Source organism: Lepisosteus oculatus, chromosome 12 (genome assembly GCF_040954835.1).
Source record: "Lepisosteus oculatus isolate fLepOcu1 chromosome 12, fLepOcu1.hap2, whole genome shotgun sequence".
NCBI classification, from domain to species: domain Eukaryota; kingdom Metazoa; phylum Chordata; class Actinopteri; order Semionotiformes; family Lepisosteidae; genus Lepisosteus; species Lepisosteus oculatus.
In genome coordinates this window covers 23,317,967-23,331,105 of record NC_090707.1, presented here as the reverse complement: position 1 = coordinate 23,331,105, position 13,139 = coordinate 23,317,967, and the positions used below count along the sequence as shown (strand labels likewise).

Here is a 13,139-nt window from a genome sequence, read left to right as displayed (position 1 = left end):
CTGAGCAACAAACAAATATTAACAACAGCTATCCCTTATTGTACAAACAAAATACATAATGTTTTTTAATTGATAGCTTGAGGAATAGAACATGTATATAGTTACAGTATGTGTGATAGAATGCAGAAGTTTAATTTTATTTCTACAAACTACTTACAAATGTACTTACCAAATTGAAAATAATGAGTACTGATTTTCTAAAACACTTTATTAGAGTATGTGTATATAAATATACAAACCATAATCATTCCATAGATGGATTACAGAAATACACATCAGCTTTGCTCTGCCAGACATCTAGCACACAGTTGATACATCATGTAATAACCAAATAACAATGCCAGTTGACAAAATTAATAATATTTTGGAATTTTGATTCTGTGGAAGTAGAAAATTACTCATTACTCCTGTCATTTTCATTATTAAAAATGTTTTTTCTGTCATGGGATTTTACTAGCTTTCATTTTTCATCACACTATTATGTTCCTCATGAATACTGTACCTACTGTACTTAAAAGAATTTGGAACACTCAATAAATTCAGACTTCCAGATAGCTCTGTTTAAATGCTGTAGTTATTATAATGAATATTGTAAAGCACAGTGATGAATGCATATTTATATTAAAAATAGACAGAAATGCTAATATCCATGCATCAGATTAAGCATATTAATGTACTTAAATAGTTTATTAATAGTTCAATAGTTTATTATTTTTACAATAATTTCTGCTTATCAAACTGCTGAAAGACTCCATTGACCAAATTAAATTGTATCCAAAGATCTTTATTTTTTATTATTTGCTTCTGTAGAAATGGGACAAACATTTTTTTTTGTTAACAGTTTAGAGGTTCCTTGGTAGATAAGGCACAATCTTAATGCAATCTGTACTGTGAAACTGTATTGAATTCCACAGACAATAAAAATAGTGGAATATTCTATGGAATGAACCAATGCATAATATTTATGACTGAACTTGGTAATAAACAGTAAAAGACAGTTACAGTCTAATCAACAATCAAGTATCAATACAATTCTGTTGTAAAATTATTCTGCACAGAATCTGCTGACTTACTAAGTGTTTTTTTTTTATTTGAAGTTTTGCTTATTTGTATATCTGTAAAATTTACAGTATAAAATGGTTGGTCATTGATATTTTTGCAAATTAGGTCTATTGCAGGTATAACATTTTTTAGATAATTTCACACTAAAGGTTCTCTAAATATAATCTACCAGACATTCAATACTGAAATAGAAACATGTTTGTATTACCAAACACATGTGATTGCTATGTTCATTCCACTTAAAAAACACCATCACAACAACACTTCAATCATCACAATTCTTCTTTTTAGGTACACGTTTGTGTGGCATTAAATATACTGTACCCTGTTTCATTGTGTAAAATAATACACAAATATGCCTGTTAAAAATCAAGAGTGAAAATGGTGTAAAAGGGTGGAATTGTTTTCTTTGAAATACTGTATGGCAACCTTTATTAGTAATTTTGAATTGAGTAGCTTTATTTTTACAGTGGTACTACTGTTAAACTGTATTACAATCTTTTCATTTAGCTAAAATTAGCATGGATACACATAAGTAGAAGGACATACTGTAGACAGACAGATGATGGTACATACTGTAGCATAGGAATATTTCCATTAAAAGTGAATGCTATAATGATAGTTAGAGATCACTATTCAACTATATGCAATTTCCCAGACAGAAAAATACTGAATCTTCACAGATACATTTGGTGATCTATCTACATTCATTAATGATGGATTCTACTTACTTTGATTCTTGCTTGCTCATTTACTTTTATTGAATATATCTAGAAAGCAGACAGCACCCATAGTGTAAGTACTGTACGTAGGTACTGTGTACAAATTGATCTCAATATTAATATAGCACAATTCAAAATCACTTCTGTTTTAAGATCAAAATTCAGTAGCTCAAGTCATACATGATCAAAATAAATGAAAAGCATTTGAATGATAGCCCCCTGCCCTTCCCACAAAATAAAGAGTTAGGTCAAAATAGGTCAAAAATAAAAGTTAGGTCAAAATCAGTATCACGGGCAACAGAGGCAATTGAGAATGTTAGTCACACATTTTAATTACTACCCCAATAAAATGTAATCTGCAGTTCACTCAGATGCATGTACAATATACACTGCATAATAGCTTATCCTTACAGTCACACTAAACAAGATTTATAGTTGCTTAGATTTATAATTCCAAACTATATGTGAGTTACTGTAGAATTCTGACGTGAAGCACTTTTGTTTTGCATCTTGCTGGCTAATTTAAGTCAAGCAGCAGATGATTACTATTGCTTGTCTCTAGACCAAAAGCAGGAAATCGAAAACAATATACCATGTTTGATCATTAGGTATATCTGTAGATCACTATACATTTTTAGGCAAGAAAAAAATAGTAGAGAGAATTAGTTCAAAACAATTACACTTTTTTTTTTTCATCTTCTCCAATACCTAAATGACAGGTTTTATTCTTTGATGCAGTCAAATTCCATATTATAGATTCCAAGAAAGAGACCCTTTGATGTAAGGATGTCCAGACACTGTTTCCTTCAAGAACCCATTTATTGGATGCACAAAAGATTTAAATCTTCATCAGTGGTCCTCAAACAAATAGTAAATAAATGATAAGTTCTTGGATTTCCATATAAAGCCTTAGGCACAAATGCAAAACAGAGTGAATGCTATTTTTTTTCATGTGTACTATAGCTCGGCTTGCATAAGCTTGTTGAATCTAAATTATGAAGTGGAGATCCAAGGTCTTGTTCTCCTAAGAAGAAAAGTGATGAGGTTCTGGTTGAAGCTTTTGGGTCCAGCGGTAGAGCAAAGCCTTTTGTATAGGACATCATGATATTTCAGTTCGTGTCCTGCTGTGGTCTAGAAAGGCTACAGCTAGCAGAGTCTTCACAAAAAGGCATATACCTATCTGTCCAGCTTAGCGCAAATATAACAGATAGATAGAGAAAGAGTGACAGACTGACAGCCATCATAGGATGAAGTTCATGCCGTCTACATTATCTTACTCCTCCTGCATACAGAAAACAGAAAACGCAGTCAGCAAGCTCTGAGTTAGTGCAGCACAGAGACACATTCATGCACAGGGGTGGATTGAGAAAGAGGTGTTCTGCTCAGGCAGACAGACTCTATGAGTTTCCCAAAGGACTTATGCTAACAGCACAGTAACGTTTCATTTAAATTAACCAATGAAGCTTTGACTGAGAAATCTCTCTTCTGTTTTTTTTAATGAAGGCAATTCCAAATTACAGTTACTAAACCCCTTTGAAAAAAAAATTGACATATATATTAACTCCATATTTTATGGAGCATGTATATTCATACAGGGGTTTTAAAAATCTTATTCCAACAGATTGGCTCCTTCATGGTTATCATAAATATTTTTTTGTATTATTATAATATCAAAATATTATTATAAGCAGCAGTAGTATTTCCACCTGTAAGATCTTTATTTACAGAAGCTCACAGAATTTGAGCAATGTATATAACAGGTATTTAAATATACAAGCTTGCTGTCTTTTCATATTTTTCAGTATTCAAGAATACAATTATAAAGACAAGGGTACTTTAGTAGTAATTAAGGAAACAGGAGATTGATACAGTAACTGGCTTCAGTCAAAGCTATATTCTGTTTGGAGTGTTGTTTAAATGAATATTATAGACATCTACAGTATGTTCATTTCCTTTCCTTCCTTTCTGAAATGGCTATTTAGAACATATAAAGTAAATCATAAGACAGTGCTGTTATTTAAGTTGTCTTCTTAGTTTCTGTTATCAAGCAATGTGATGCACTGTGCCTTGTGGAAAAAAACATCCACCACTGTTTGAGACATGCACACAAATAGCAGACCAGAAAAACAAGCATAAGCCAATTTAAGAGCAGATGTTTTTAAGCAACTGTCAAGCTGACATATGGATGTTTACACACAAGTGCCACCCAGTAGCAGGAAGAATGGGTTTGACAGAGTATCTACGGCACAAATGACAGCAAACTAAGACTTAGAATATTTCATAGTCTTACATTAACATCTTTTTCAGCATCAATTAATGTGAAGTGTGCTCTGAAACGTTAATGACCTATCTGTTGTGACCTTCTGTTTCCTGTGGGAATAATTGTTTTGTTTCTATTTTAATTCCAGACATTTCATTTACAATGCTTAAAGCAATAGGAGGTAAAAGATGACACAGATGGTTCTCTCTAAAGCATGTGTAGTTATGTGGAAATGTATTTGTCCTGAAGACTCAAAGAAAAGGTGTAATATCTGTAATCTGCTTATTAGTCCGTTATGCTAATCTTACATTAAAATATTTCCTAACTATAACATAGTTTAACACATTAAAGTATATTTACAGATATTACATCCTACAAAATAATAGTTTGTCTTGCCATTCTCTAAGTTCTTCCTAAACATAAAGCATAGTTATCTAAAATACTGTTACTATTATGTCTAGTCATGGTTCTGTCTACTGCATTTTGTCCCCAGTGAAAACAATATAAAAAATTATTTTGTAATAAATTTAATTATTATATTGGCACGTTATCACATACATAAAATGAAGTGATCTGGGAGGTACCCTGTGTTTGAGCATTTTAAAATGGAAGTAAAGGGGTATTTGCAGACTATTTCGAAATGCAAAAATATGAAAGCGGTGCAGACATTATTTTTATTTAATTTGTTTAATCTTTTTTCATAACTTGAATTGATGTAGTAGTATGTACCCCTGACGATATTTTTGTTTTGAGTTGTTATATGTACTCTTGTTTGTATTGTAATGTTTGTTCTTTTGTTAAGCATGAATAAATATTAAAAAATAAAAAAAAATAAAAAATACTGCATTTTGTGAAGGATTTATCTATATCCAACACTTAAACAGTTCAATACATTTCTTAATTTGTAGTTATGCATTCTTCCTGTCTTGCTGATTTCAATTAATTTAATATGGGGAATTTTAAATGCACCTATATTGATAGGCTTTTCATTTATAGTGGTATTATTTTATCTGCACAACATAATTATAGAACCATTGCAGCTTTGTGGATTTGTGCAAAAGTATTCAGACCCTTCCTATTGTATTCCATTTTATAAAATTATAAAATTATTCATGCACATTTTCAATGATAACCACTTGGGATAACCACTCTCTGTTTAAACCTCAAGCACTCAAATACTCTCATCTGAAGTTTTGAGTTCCAGTGTAAAACTATTATGGCTCATCTTCCAAATTCTCTTCTGTCTTCCAAACACACAGATACCCTACCACATGCCAAAATCATTCCCTCCTGCTCTATTTGGGCTGCACTGCATCAACCTCCCACAACTGCTCCAAGTTTTGTCACATCTCCCCAGAAACACCAACTCAACTTTACTTCAATGACATGGCTTTCACCAAGCTTAAAACTCATCTTTCCATATTGCTATCATCCAGGCCTTTTTTTTTCTCTCAGATAGCTTTATCCTAGTGTGGCTGGTTCCCCTAATTTTTTAGGCCAGCACTTGTCAGAAAATCCAGTCTATCTGCAATTACATGTGCACACCTTTAATCATCTACAAAGGAAACATTATCCTCCCATCTGATTTTATGGCTACTTTGTTGCTACTTCTAGATCTCAAACTTCAACTTCTGTAACCCAATGCCCTCGGCATTTCTTCTCCTCAGGCCCCTGACTTCTGCCTAACATCTGGTTTTAGACTAAAATTTCTCTCTCTGGCCTGCTCTACACAAAACGTTCAGCAGCCCATGTAACATCTACCCACTACTCTTTTCTGCTTTGACAGCATATTTTATCTTCAGCACCTTAATCAGACTACCTCAATTCCCTATGCATTGGCCTCATCACTTGCACGACACTCTCATCTCTCCAAAATCCAATTTTATTGCAAGTTTTAGCCAATAAACTGTCCTAACCTGCTTTCTATTCCTGCATCACTTCCTGGAATCCAGAAATCTGTACCTCCGATCCTTGATTCCTATCCTGAAACAATGAACACCCTTATGGACAGGATCACAGACACAATTCGATTAACTGATTTTCCTTTTTAGATTCCCATGAACTCTCTCTCCCAAGCTCTATTAATGTGCACATCTTGAACTTGTTTGAAGTCTGAATCTGATTGACCATCCTATCCTGCATTTTATATCCTATAGTTCTGCTATCATTCCACAGAATCCAATAAAATCAGAACCTTCAAGAAAGCTTATGCTGGGCGATATTCTCTATCAGCATTCCTATCCCAAGACAGCATGGTGCCATCTCTTAGGCAATCATCAATGAAACAAATTCAATTGCTTTTATTCTCAGATTTACAAGATCTGCATAATCTGTTATCCGTGCTACATCAAGCTTTCCCCCAACAGATCTCTGAGTTTTCAACTCTCCAAACTGTTTCTGCTTTTATCTTTTGCTAACACAGATCTTGTATTAAGGACATCTTTTCTGAAGTCTATGACTCCCTGCTTTGATTTCGGTTCTCAATGACTTTTCAGGGAATATTAATGAGGACCCTTTGCAGAAAAACTAGGACGAACTCCAGAGGCGTAGTCGATTAAACAGTCCAAGGTCCAAAAGCCGAAGGTAAGCAAACCGATGCAAAAGAACAAAATCAGAAGCAGAGCCGTAAGCCGTGAGGAAGCCAAGAGTCAAAGCCAGAATGATAACCAAAGTACCAAAACAAAACCAGGAGACGTAGTCAGAGAACGAATCAGGGTCAGGAAGCCAAAAACCAAGAAGTCATTAATTGTGAGAAGTCGAGGTAGCTCTAACCAGGAAAAACCTAATACTGAGCACAGGGGAGAGCGTGAAGCAGCATTAAATAGGCTGGGGTAAATGGGCTAATTGGGAACTGTGTTGGAATGCGAGGTGGAATGACGAGTCCTCCGGTGGCGTGGTGTAACACTACTTCCTTATTTTGTCTCGATATGTTCCAAGAATCTGTATTCCAGCTGTTAATGCTCTTTTCTTGTTTCACTCATCCAATGCTCTCTCCTCTGTTCAAATTCCAGAATTCCATCTTCTCCAGAGCAAATGTGCATCTCTTTATCAAGCCATTTGTGCACACTGCTTGCCTGGTGTCGTCTGAACTGGTCTGTGTGGACGTCTCAGCCCACAGCACCGCAATCTCCATTGATTTAATTATAGCCAGCACTCTTGATCAATTTCTTCTCAACTGCATATCTGAGCCAACAGAGTTTATCTTAGGAACAAGTAATAGGTTTATTCCATGCTGAAAAAAAGAAGAAAGAGAACACAACGTTTCGGCCGTGGAGCCTTCTTCAGGTGTGAGAGAGACAGGGCAGTAGGCAAAGGTAAAGTAGCGGGAGAACAAAGGTTGGGACCCCAACCTTTGTTCTCCCGCTACTTTACCTTTGTTTTCCCAACCTTTGTTCTCCCGCAACCTTTGTTCTCCCGCTACTTTACCTTTTCCTACTGCCCTGTCTCACACCTGAAGAAGGCTCCACGGCCGAAACGTTGTGTTCTCTTTCTTCTTTTTTTCAGCATGGAATAAACCTATTACTTGTTCCTTTGCAGCCTACACATGCTGACGCAGCTACCCACCTGAACTACTAGAGTTTATCTTAGCCACTACTATTACTCCCCACTCCTTTAGGCAGGCAGGAGCCACTGCATCTGCAGCTTTACTTAACTTGACATACTGAAGCTTTGAACAAGTAGTCCTCTCCTGCAGTCAACCTATTGTTCATTTCTCCCTCAGTAGTATCTACTGTATATGCTGGTTCTCCACACATCTGTCTTATTCAATAAGTTCAGTTTCAACCCGTGGCTCTACAGTCCCTCAGAATTGGAGCAGCCACCCCTGCAGTTCAAGCCCATCTGGACTTCCATCTCATCAACACCTTAGCTCTGATTGTCTCCTTGCAGTAAATTTTTACATTCACTCTGCTCTGACAGATATTTCAGCTCACCGTTTGTCCATTGTGAGCATACCTGCTACTAATTAGCACTTAAGGTGATTTTTGCTCTCCACTGAACAGTCAGACCTTTACGTAGCATTCATGCCCTTTGGTTTTGTCCATCTTTAGAGGTAATTGAAGCTCTCTTCCTTTGGGCTGATAGTGCTACTTCGACCCCTCTTGGGGAGGTTCTCACAGCATTATCAGAGAAGTCCTCCAGCCACACTATCCTCAGCAGCTCCTTTGCTTTCCATCTTTCCATCTCATCCTGTCTCAGTCCCAGTCATGAGGCAGCGCCTCTCAAAGTAATTCTCAGCGATTCAATGTTGTCTGTTTTCAGGCCCTGGAGACTGCTGAGTCAGCCAACCCATAAGGCCAATGACTGGTCCTGTCTCTATTCAGGGTTCCCAATGTGGTCAGGCACCCATTTCCCATTCTTTACTAGCACTATATTCTTTCAGTGACACTTAATATTTTATTCAAAAATAAGTCACAGTAGATATCAAAATAAACTGTACAGAAAAAACCTCAATGCTGATTGCATTAGTATTCAGACCTGTGAACTCCTTTATGCAGATTTGTTCAAGCTCTCTTGAGGATCACTCTTTTACAGCAGTTTTCTAGTCCTTCCACTTAAAGTCATGACAGGACACAAGGACATTCATTCACTGTCCTATTCTTAAGCCCATAAAGTACAGTTTTGTCCATGTGCTTTGGATATTTGTCCTGCTAAAAAATTGAATTTACATCCCGAATTTAGATCTGTAGCTGACTGAAGCAGGTTTTCCTCTCAAATGTGCCATACTTTCCTCCATCTATGTTTGCAATGATCTTCACAAGCTCCTCAGCCTCTGCTGGTGAGAAGCAGCCCCATAACATAATGCTGGCAATATCATGCTTGACAGTAGGAATGGTGTTGATTGTGTTGTTTGCACTAGATGTAACATTTTGCATTCAGCCCAAAATGCTCCGATTTTGTGGTCTCTAACCACTAAACATATCTTGCCACATTTACATTATCACTAAAATGCTTTTTTTGCAAACTCCATGCAGGATTTGATATTTTTTTCAGTAATGTCGTGCTTCTTGCCATTCTTCTGTACAGGCAAGCTTTGACCATATTCATTTCCTCACTTCAGCTATTCCACTCTGTAGATTTATCAAAGTCATTTTTGATCTCACAGTGACATCCCTTGCTCAGCTGCTGTTTGGAGGGATAGCCTGGTTTAGACTATGTCAGGGTTAAACGTGCACCTTCCACTTCTCAACGGTCTAATTTACAGTGCTCACATGGATGTTCATGGATGATTTTTACACTATCGTCTTAGTCTTCAACTTTATCCCTGCGTCATTTTGAAAATTCATTAGTCTTCAACGTTGAATCTTGGCTTGAAATTCACTGACTGAATTACCTTACAGATATAGATGTATTTATTAGTATTATTTTTAGTTTAGTATTGATTAAATTAAACCTCAATTACTGAACATAGACAGAGGCCACACTACAAGTTGTGTCTCATTAAGGTAATTTTGTGAACCTACATTAATTTAGCTTCTCCACAGCAAAGGGTTTGAATAATTATGCAATCAAAGGTTTTTGATTTTTAAAGAACAATTTTCAAATGTTTACTGTGCAAAATGGGTTGTGTATAATATTTCTATTTCAAAGTGCCATGACTACAGGATTTAAAGTTACAAAATGTGAAAACTCTGCAAGGGTTTGAATACTTTTGCAATGCACAGTATGTATGTAGCTGTTCTTGATGCCTTTCTTTTGGGCTTTCAGAATCACTCTCCTCGCATTTTGTTTATTTTCATACTATTTGTATGTATTTGTATACTTCTTTTAAAGTGTTTTAAATGTATATGGCTCTATACATAATTTGTAATTCTCCACTAGATGAAGATGTCAATTGCCATACCTCATCAACAAACCATTAGCAATTTCTGAATTGTGCTGCTGGTACTTGTTCTGATGTAGTACGTTGAATTGCAGTACAAAGGGTAATGCTTTCAACATGAAATAGAGGCTTGTTAACTCTGTTAAAAGAGAGTTAAAAGAGGCCTTTTTACAGGCCTTTTTAATTTAAAGCGTATATTAAAACAAGTTTTCTTTAGTCACACACAATATGGAAATGTAATTTCTCACTTAAAGTAGCACTTTCCACTAAGAAATGAAATTGTGCATTTGGAGTCTGAATATGGCAAATGTATTTTGGATATATGTTTAAATTTAACAACCTAGTAGCACCCATAACTGTGCAAACACAGCAGACGTTAACCAAAAATATTTTAAATCTATATACAAAAAACATTTAATTTATTAAATAATAAGTTATTACATATTTGTAAGCCTCTTCTATATTTTTTTGTTAAATATTTAACCTAGAACAGTAAAATTTTCAGGTGCCTTAAGACTTGACGTTTCCTTTTTGTGATAAAACCATATTTAATTCTGAAATTTCTTTCATGGATATGTTTATGACTTTCAGGTTAATATTTTCCACCCCTCAGTTTTATGAGTTACCAACACATAAGCGTTCAGTCTTTTTCATACAAACCATTGTGAAACTCATCTCATAGTGCAAAAAGATTTTAAAAAATAAAATAAAAAATAAGGTTTGTGTCCAAGGATGGCTGCCCTTACCTCTGACCTCAAGTTTGCATTCACATTGCTTTATTCCGTATTCATTGATGGCTTTACAAGTGTAAACCCCAGCATCTGAATTTTCTACTTTTGCAATTTTCAGCTCAAAGCGGCCATCCTCTGCCTCAGATACACACCGTCGGCTGTCAGTCTTTATTGTCACTCTGTTCCTCAGCCTGGAGCAAAGAAACTCATTATTAGGATTCGGCATCATACACTTCACAACACTAAATACTAACAAAAGCCGATCACTCTTTTCTAAAAAAAGCTAACAAAAGTCCGTATGACGCCGATATTACACAGAAGACAAAGCGAAAGAAAGAAAAGAACAATCAGTGAAAAGTAAATAATCGAACCATACATAAACATCGTTGCAGACATTGATCAGCCTAGGCCAGTTTAAAAAATTGGATTATATAGTTTAACCAACTATTCTCAGTTGAGAACATATTCTTATTTAAAATAACAAACTATTGTAGATGCATAAAGATGCTTAAAGCACTGTTACACAGAACACAAACCAGTGACAGAAAGGAAAGAGCAATCACTAAAAGTAAATAAGAAAACTGTATTCGCATAACAGGATGCTCCAAAGCTAACCAATCAAAGTTTCAAGCTCAAAGGATTTAAACATACAATTTAATTTTACTTTTCAATTAACTTAGGAAGGGGGATCCAAAAGCAAACAAAATAAACATCAATACTGGTGATGCTATATGAAGAGGGAAGAACCTTTGAAACCTCCTTAATCTTTGTTAGTAAAGGTCAAAAGAGTACAGAAGCTCAGCTATTGAAAAACGTAACTGAAAATGAAAATGCATTAATATATTAAAAACAGATTGCCAGAGCATTTGGTTAATTATGTTGTAGCTCCTACAGCATAATGAAACAACAAGTTAAAAACAATTTATTTTAAAATTATTTTCTAAATGGAACTAATTCCATTTAATTTGGAAGCAAACTGTTTATGGACCCACTAGGAAAATTACTGTACCTCTCACAGAACGTAATGACAAATATTAATGCACTGACTGAAAACAAAATAATTAATGGAAACTAAATCCTAAAGAGATACCTACCAATAAATCATGGGCTTGGGTGCGCCGTGAGTACAGACAGAAAGGATGGCATCCTGTCCTTCTGTTACTACCTGGTCACTCAGAGATACCTGTCAAAATGAACATACAGTATCCCTGCTTATAATCAGGCTTGGGTAATTTTTTTTTCAATTTAAATGTTGTTTTTAAAGTGAGATAAGAAACATACATCTGAAAGAATATATCAAACAGCTTGACAAATATATGGAAATATTCCATTTAAGTTTTGTTATTCAAAGGACATTGTGCGGGGTACTGTAAGTGCACTGTTATAAAAAAGTGGGATCACACAAACACGTGCTCACACCCGGGCCAATTTTACAGATGACGATCATCCTACCAGCCTGCCTTTGGATTGTGGAGAATCTGGAGCACCAAGTGGAAACCCACACAAACCAGAGGAAGAACTCCAAGCAAATAGCACCCAAAGAATTGAACCCAGGATCCCAGAGTGGCAGCAAAGCTAATCATAGTACCACCATGCCATACCTAGTGATGTATGAATTGTAATGCTTGTCTGTTTAATGATACACATACGCATCATTTACTTTTATGCTCTTGCTTTTGTCATGTGTCAGCATGATGGCTAAATGATTTGAATTGATTTATTGACTTGTTTGTTTTATCATAGTTTCACTAGTTACAATTTTAATTGATTGCTTTCTTACTGGCTTTAATAATAATCATCTCCTCAGCGCTGCCAAGATATTAATTAATTGTCTTTTATTCTTCATGCACCTTGATGATTTTTAAAAGTGTTATTTTTTCATTGTGTATTTTCTTGTGTATTTTCTTTTTTCAGCATGGAATAAACCTATTACTTGTTCATCTACTGTATAATAATTGAATGTATAAGTTTATCAAGTATATTCAAACAACTAGTGAAATTTCACACAGCATGTAAGACATGCTTATTATGTTATTATGTTAACTTGTTTTCCATAAACAAAAATATACTATTAGAATGAAAACAGTAATACATCAGTATCTATGTGTATATTAATTCTGTAATTCTTCAATAACTGTATTACATTTTCACCAACCCAAAAATGTATTTAATTAACAAAACTGCTTGTGAATGTTTCTGGGACCTGTCTTCCAATAAGCTCTTTCAAGAGCATAACAACATTCACCTAGAAAATACCCTACCAGTCTCTTCACTTCATGTACTGTACCTGACCCACCTTCAAAAATTTTTCCTCTAATAGTTTTCTTTTCACAAGCAAATTCTCTCACATACAGGTTGTATTTAATCACACTAACAACAATCAATCACTCTTTCATTATTCAACTGAAGCATTTTCATGTCTTCCTTTTTTTTCGTTCGTCCCTCCTTGGGACATAAATTATGGCTGTACACAATACCACGTATTTACTGTACACTTCAACACAGACAATGCACACAAGCCTGTTATACTAATCATATGACAC

The 13,139-nt window shown here is 35.1% G+C and overlaps 1 protein-coding gene across 4 annotated transcripts in view; it reads right to left on the bottom strand.

Moving 5' to 3' along the window:
• The window catches only part of spega (striated muscle enriched protein kinase a), a 140,364-nt gene that overhangs the window by 54,244 nt on the left and 72,981 nt on the right, over positions 1–13,139 (bottom strand). For all 4 annotated transcript variants that reach the window (XM_015359158.2, XM_069197148.1, XM_015359159.2 and 1 more), the window contains 2 exons: positions 11,691–11,779; positions 10,612–10,787 (listed from right to left, as the gene is read on the bottom strand). In XM_015359158.2, coding sequence (XP_015214644.2) covers positions 10,612–10,787; positions 11,691–11,779 — 265 coding nt within the window. The remainder of the gene's footprint in view (positions 1–10,611; positions 10,788–11,690; positions 11,780–13,139) is intronic.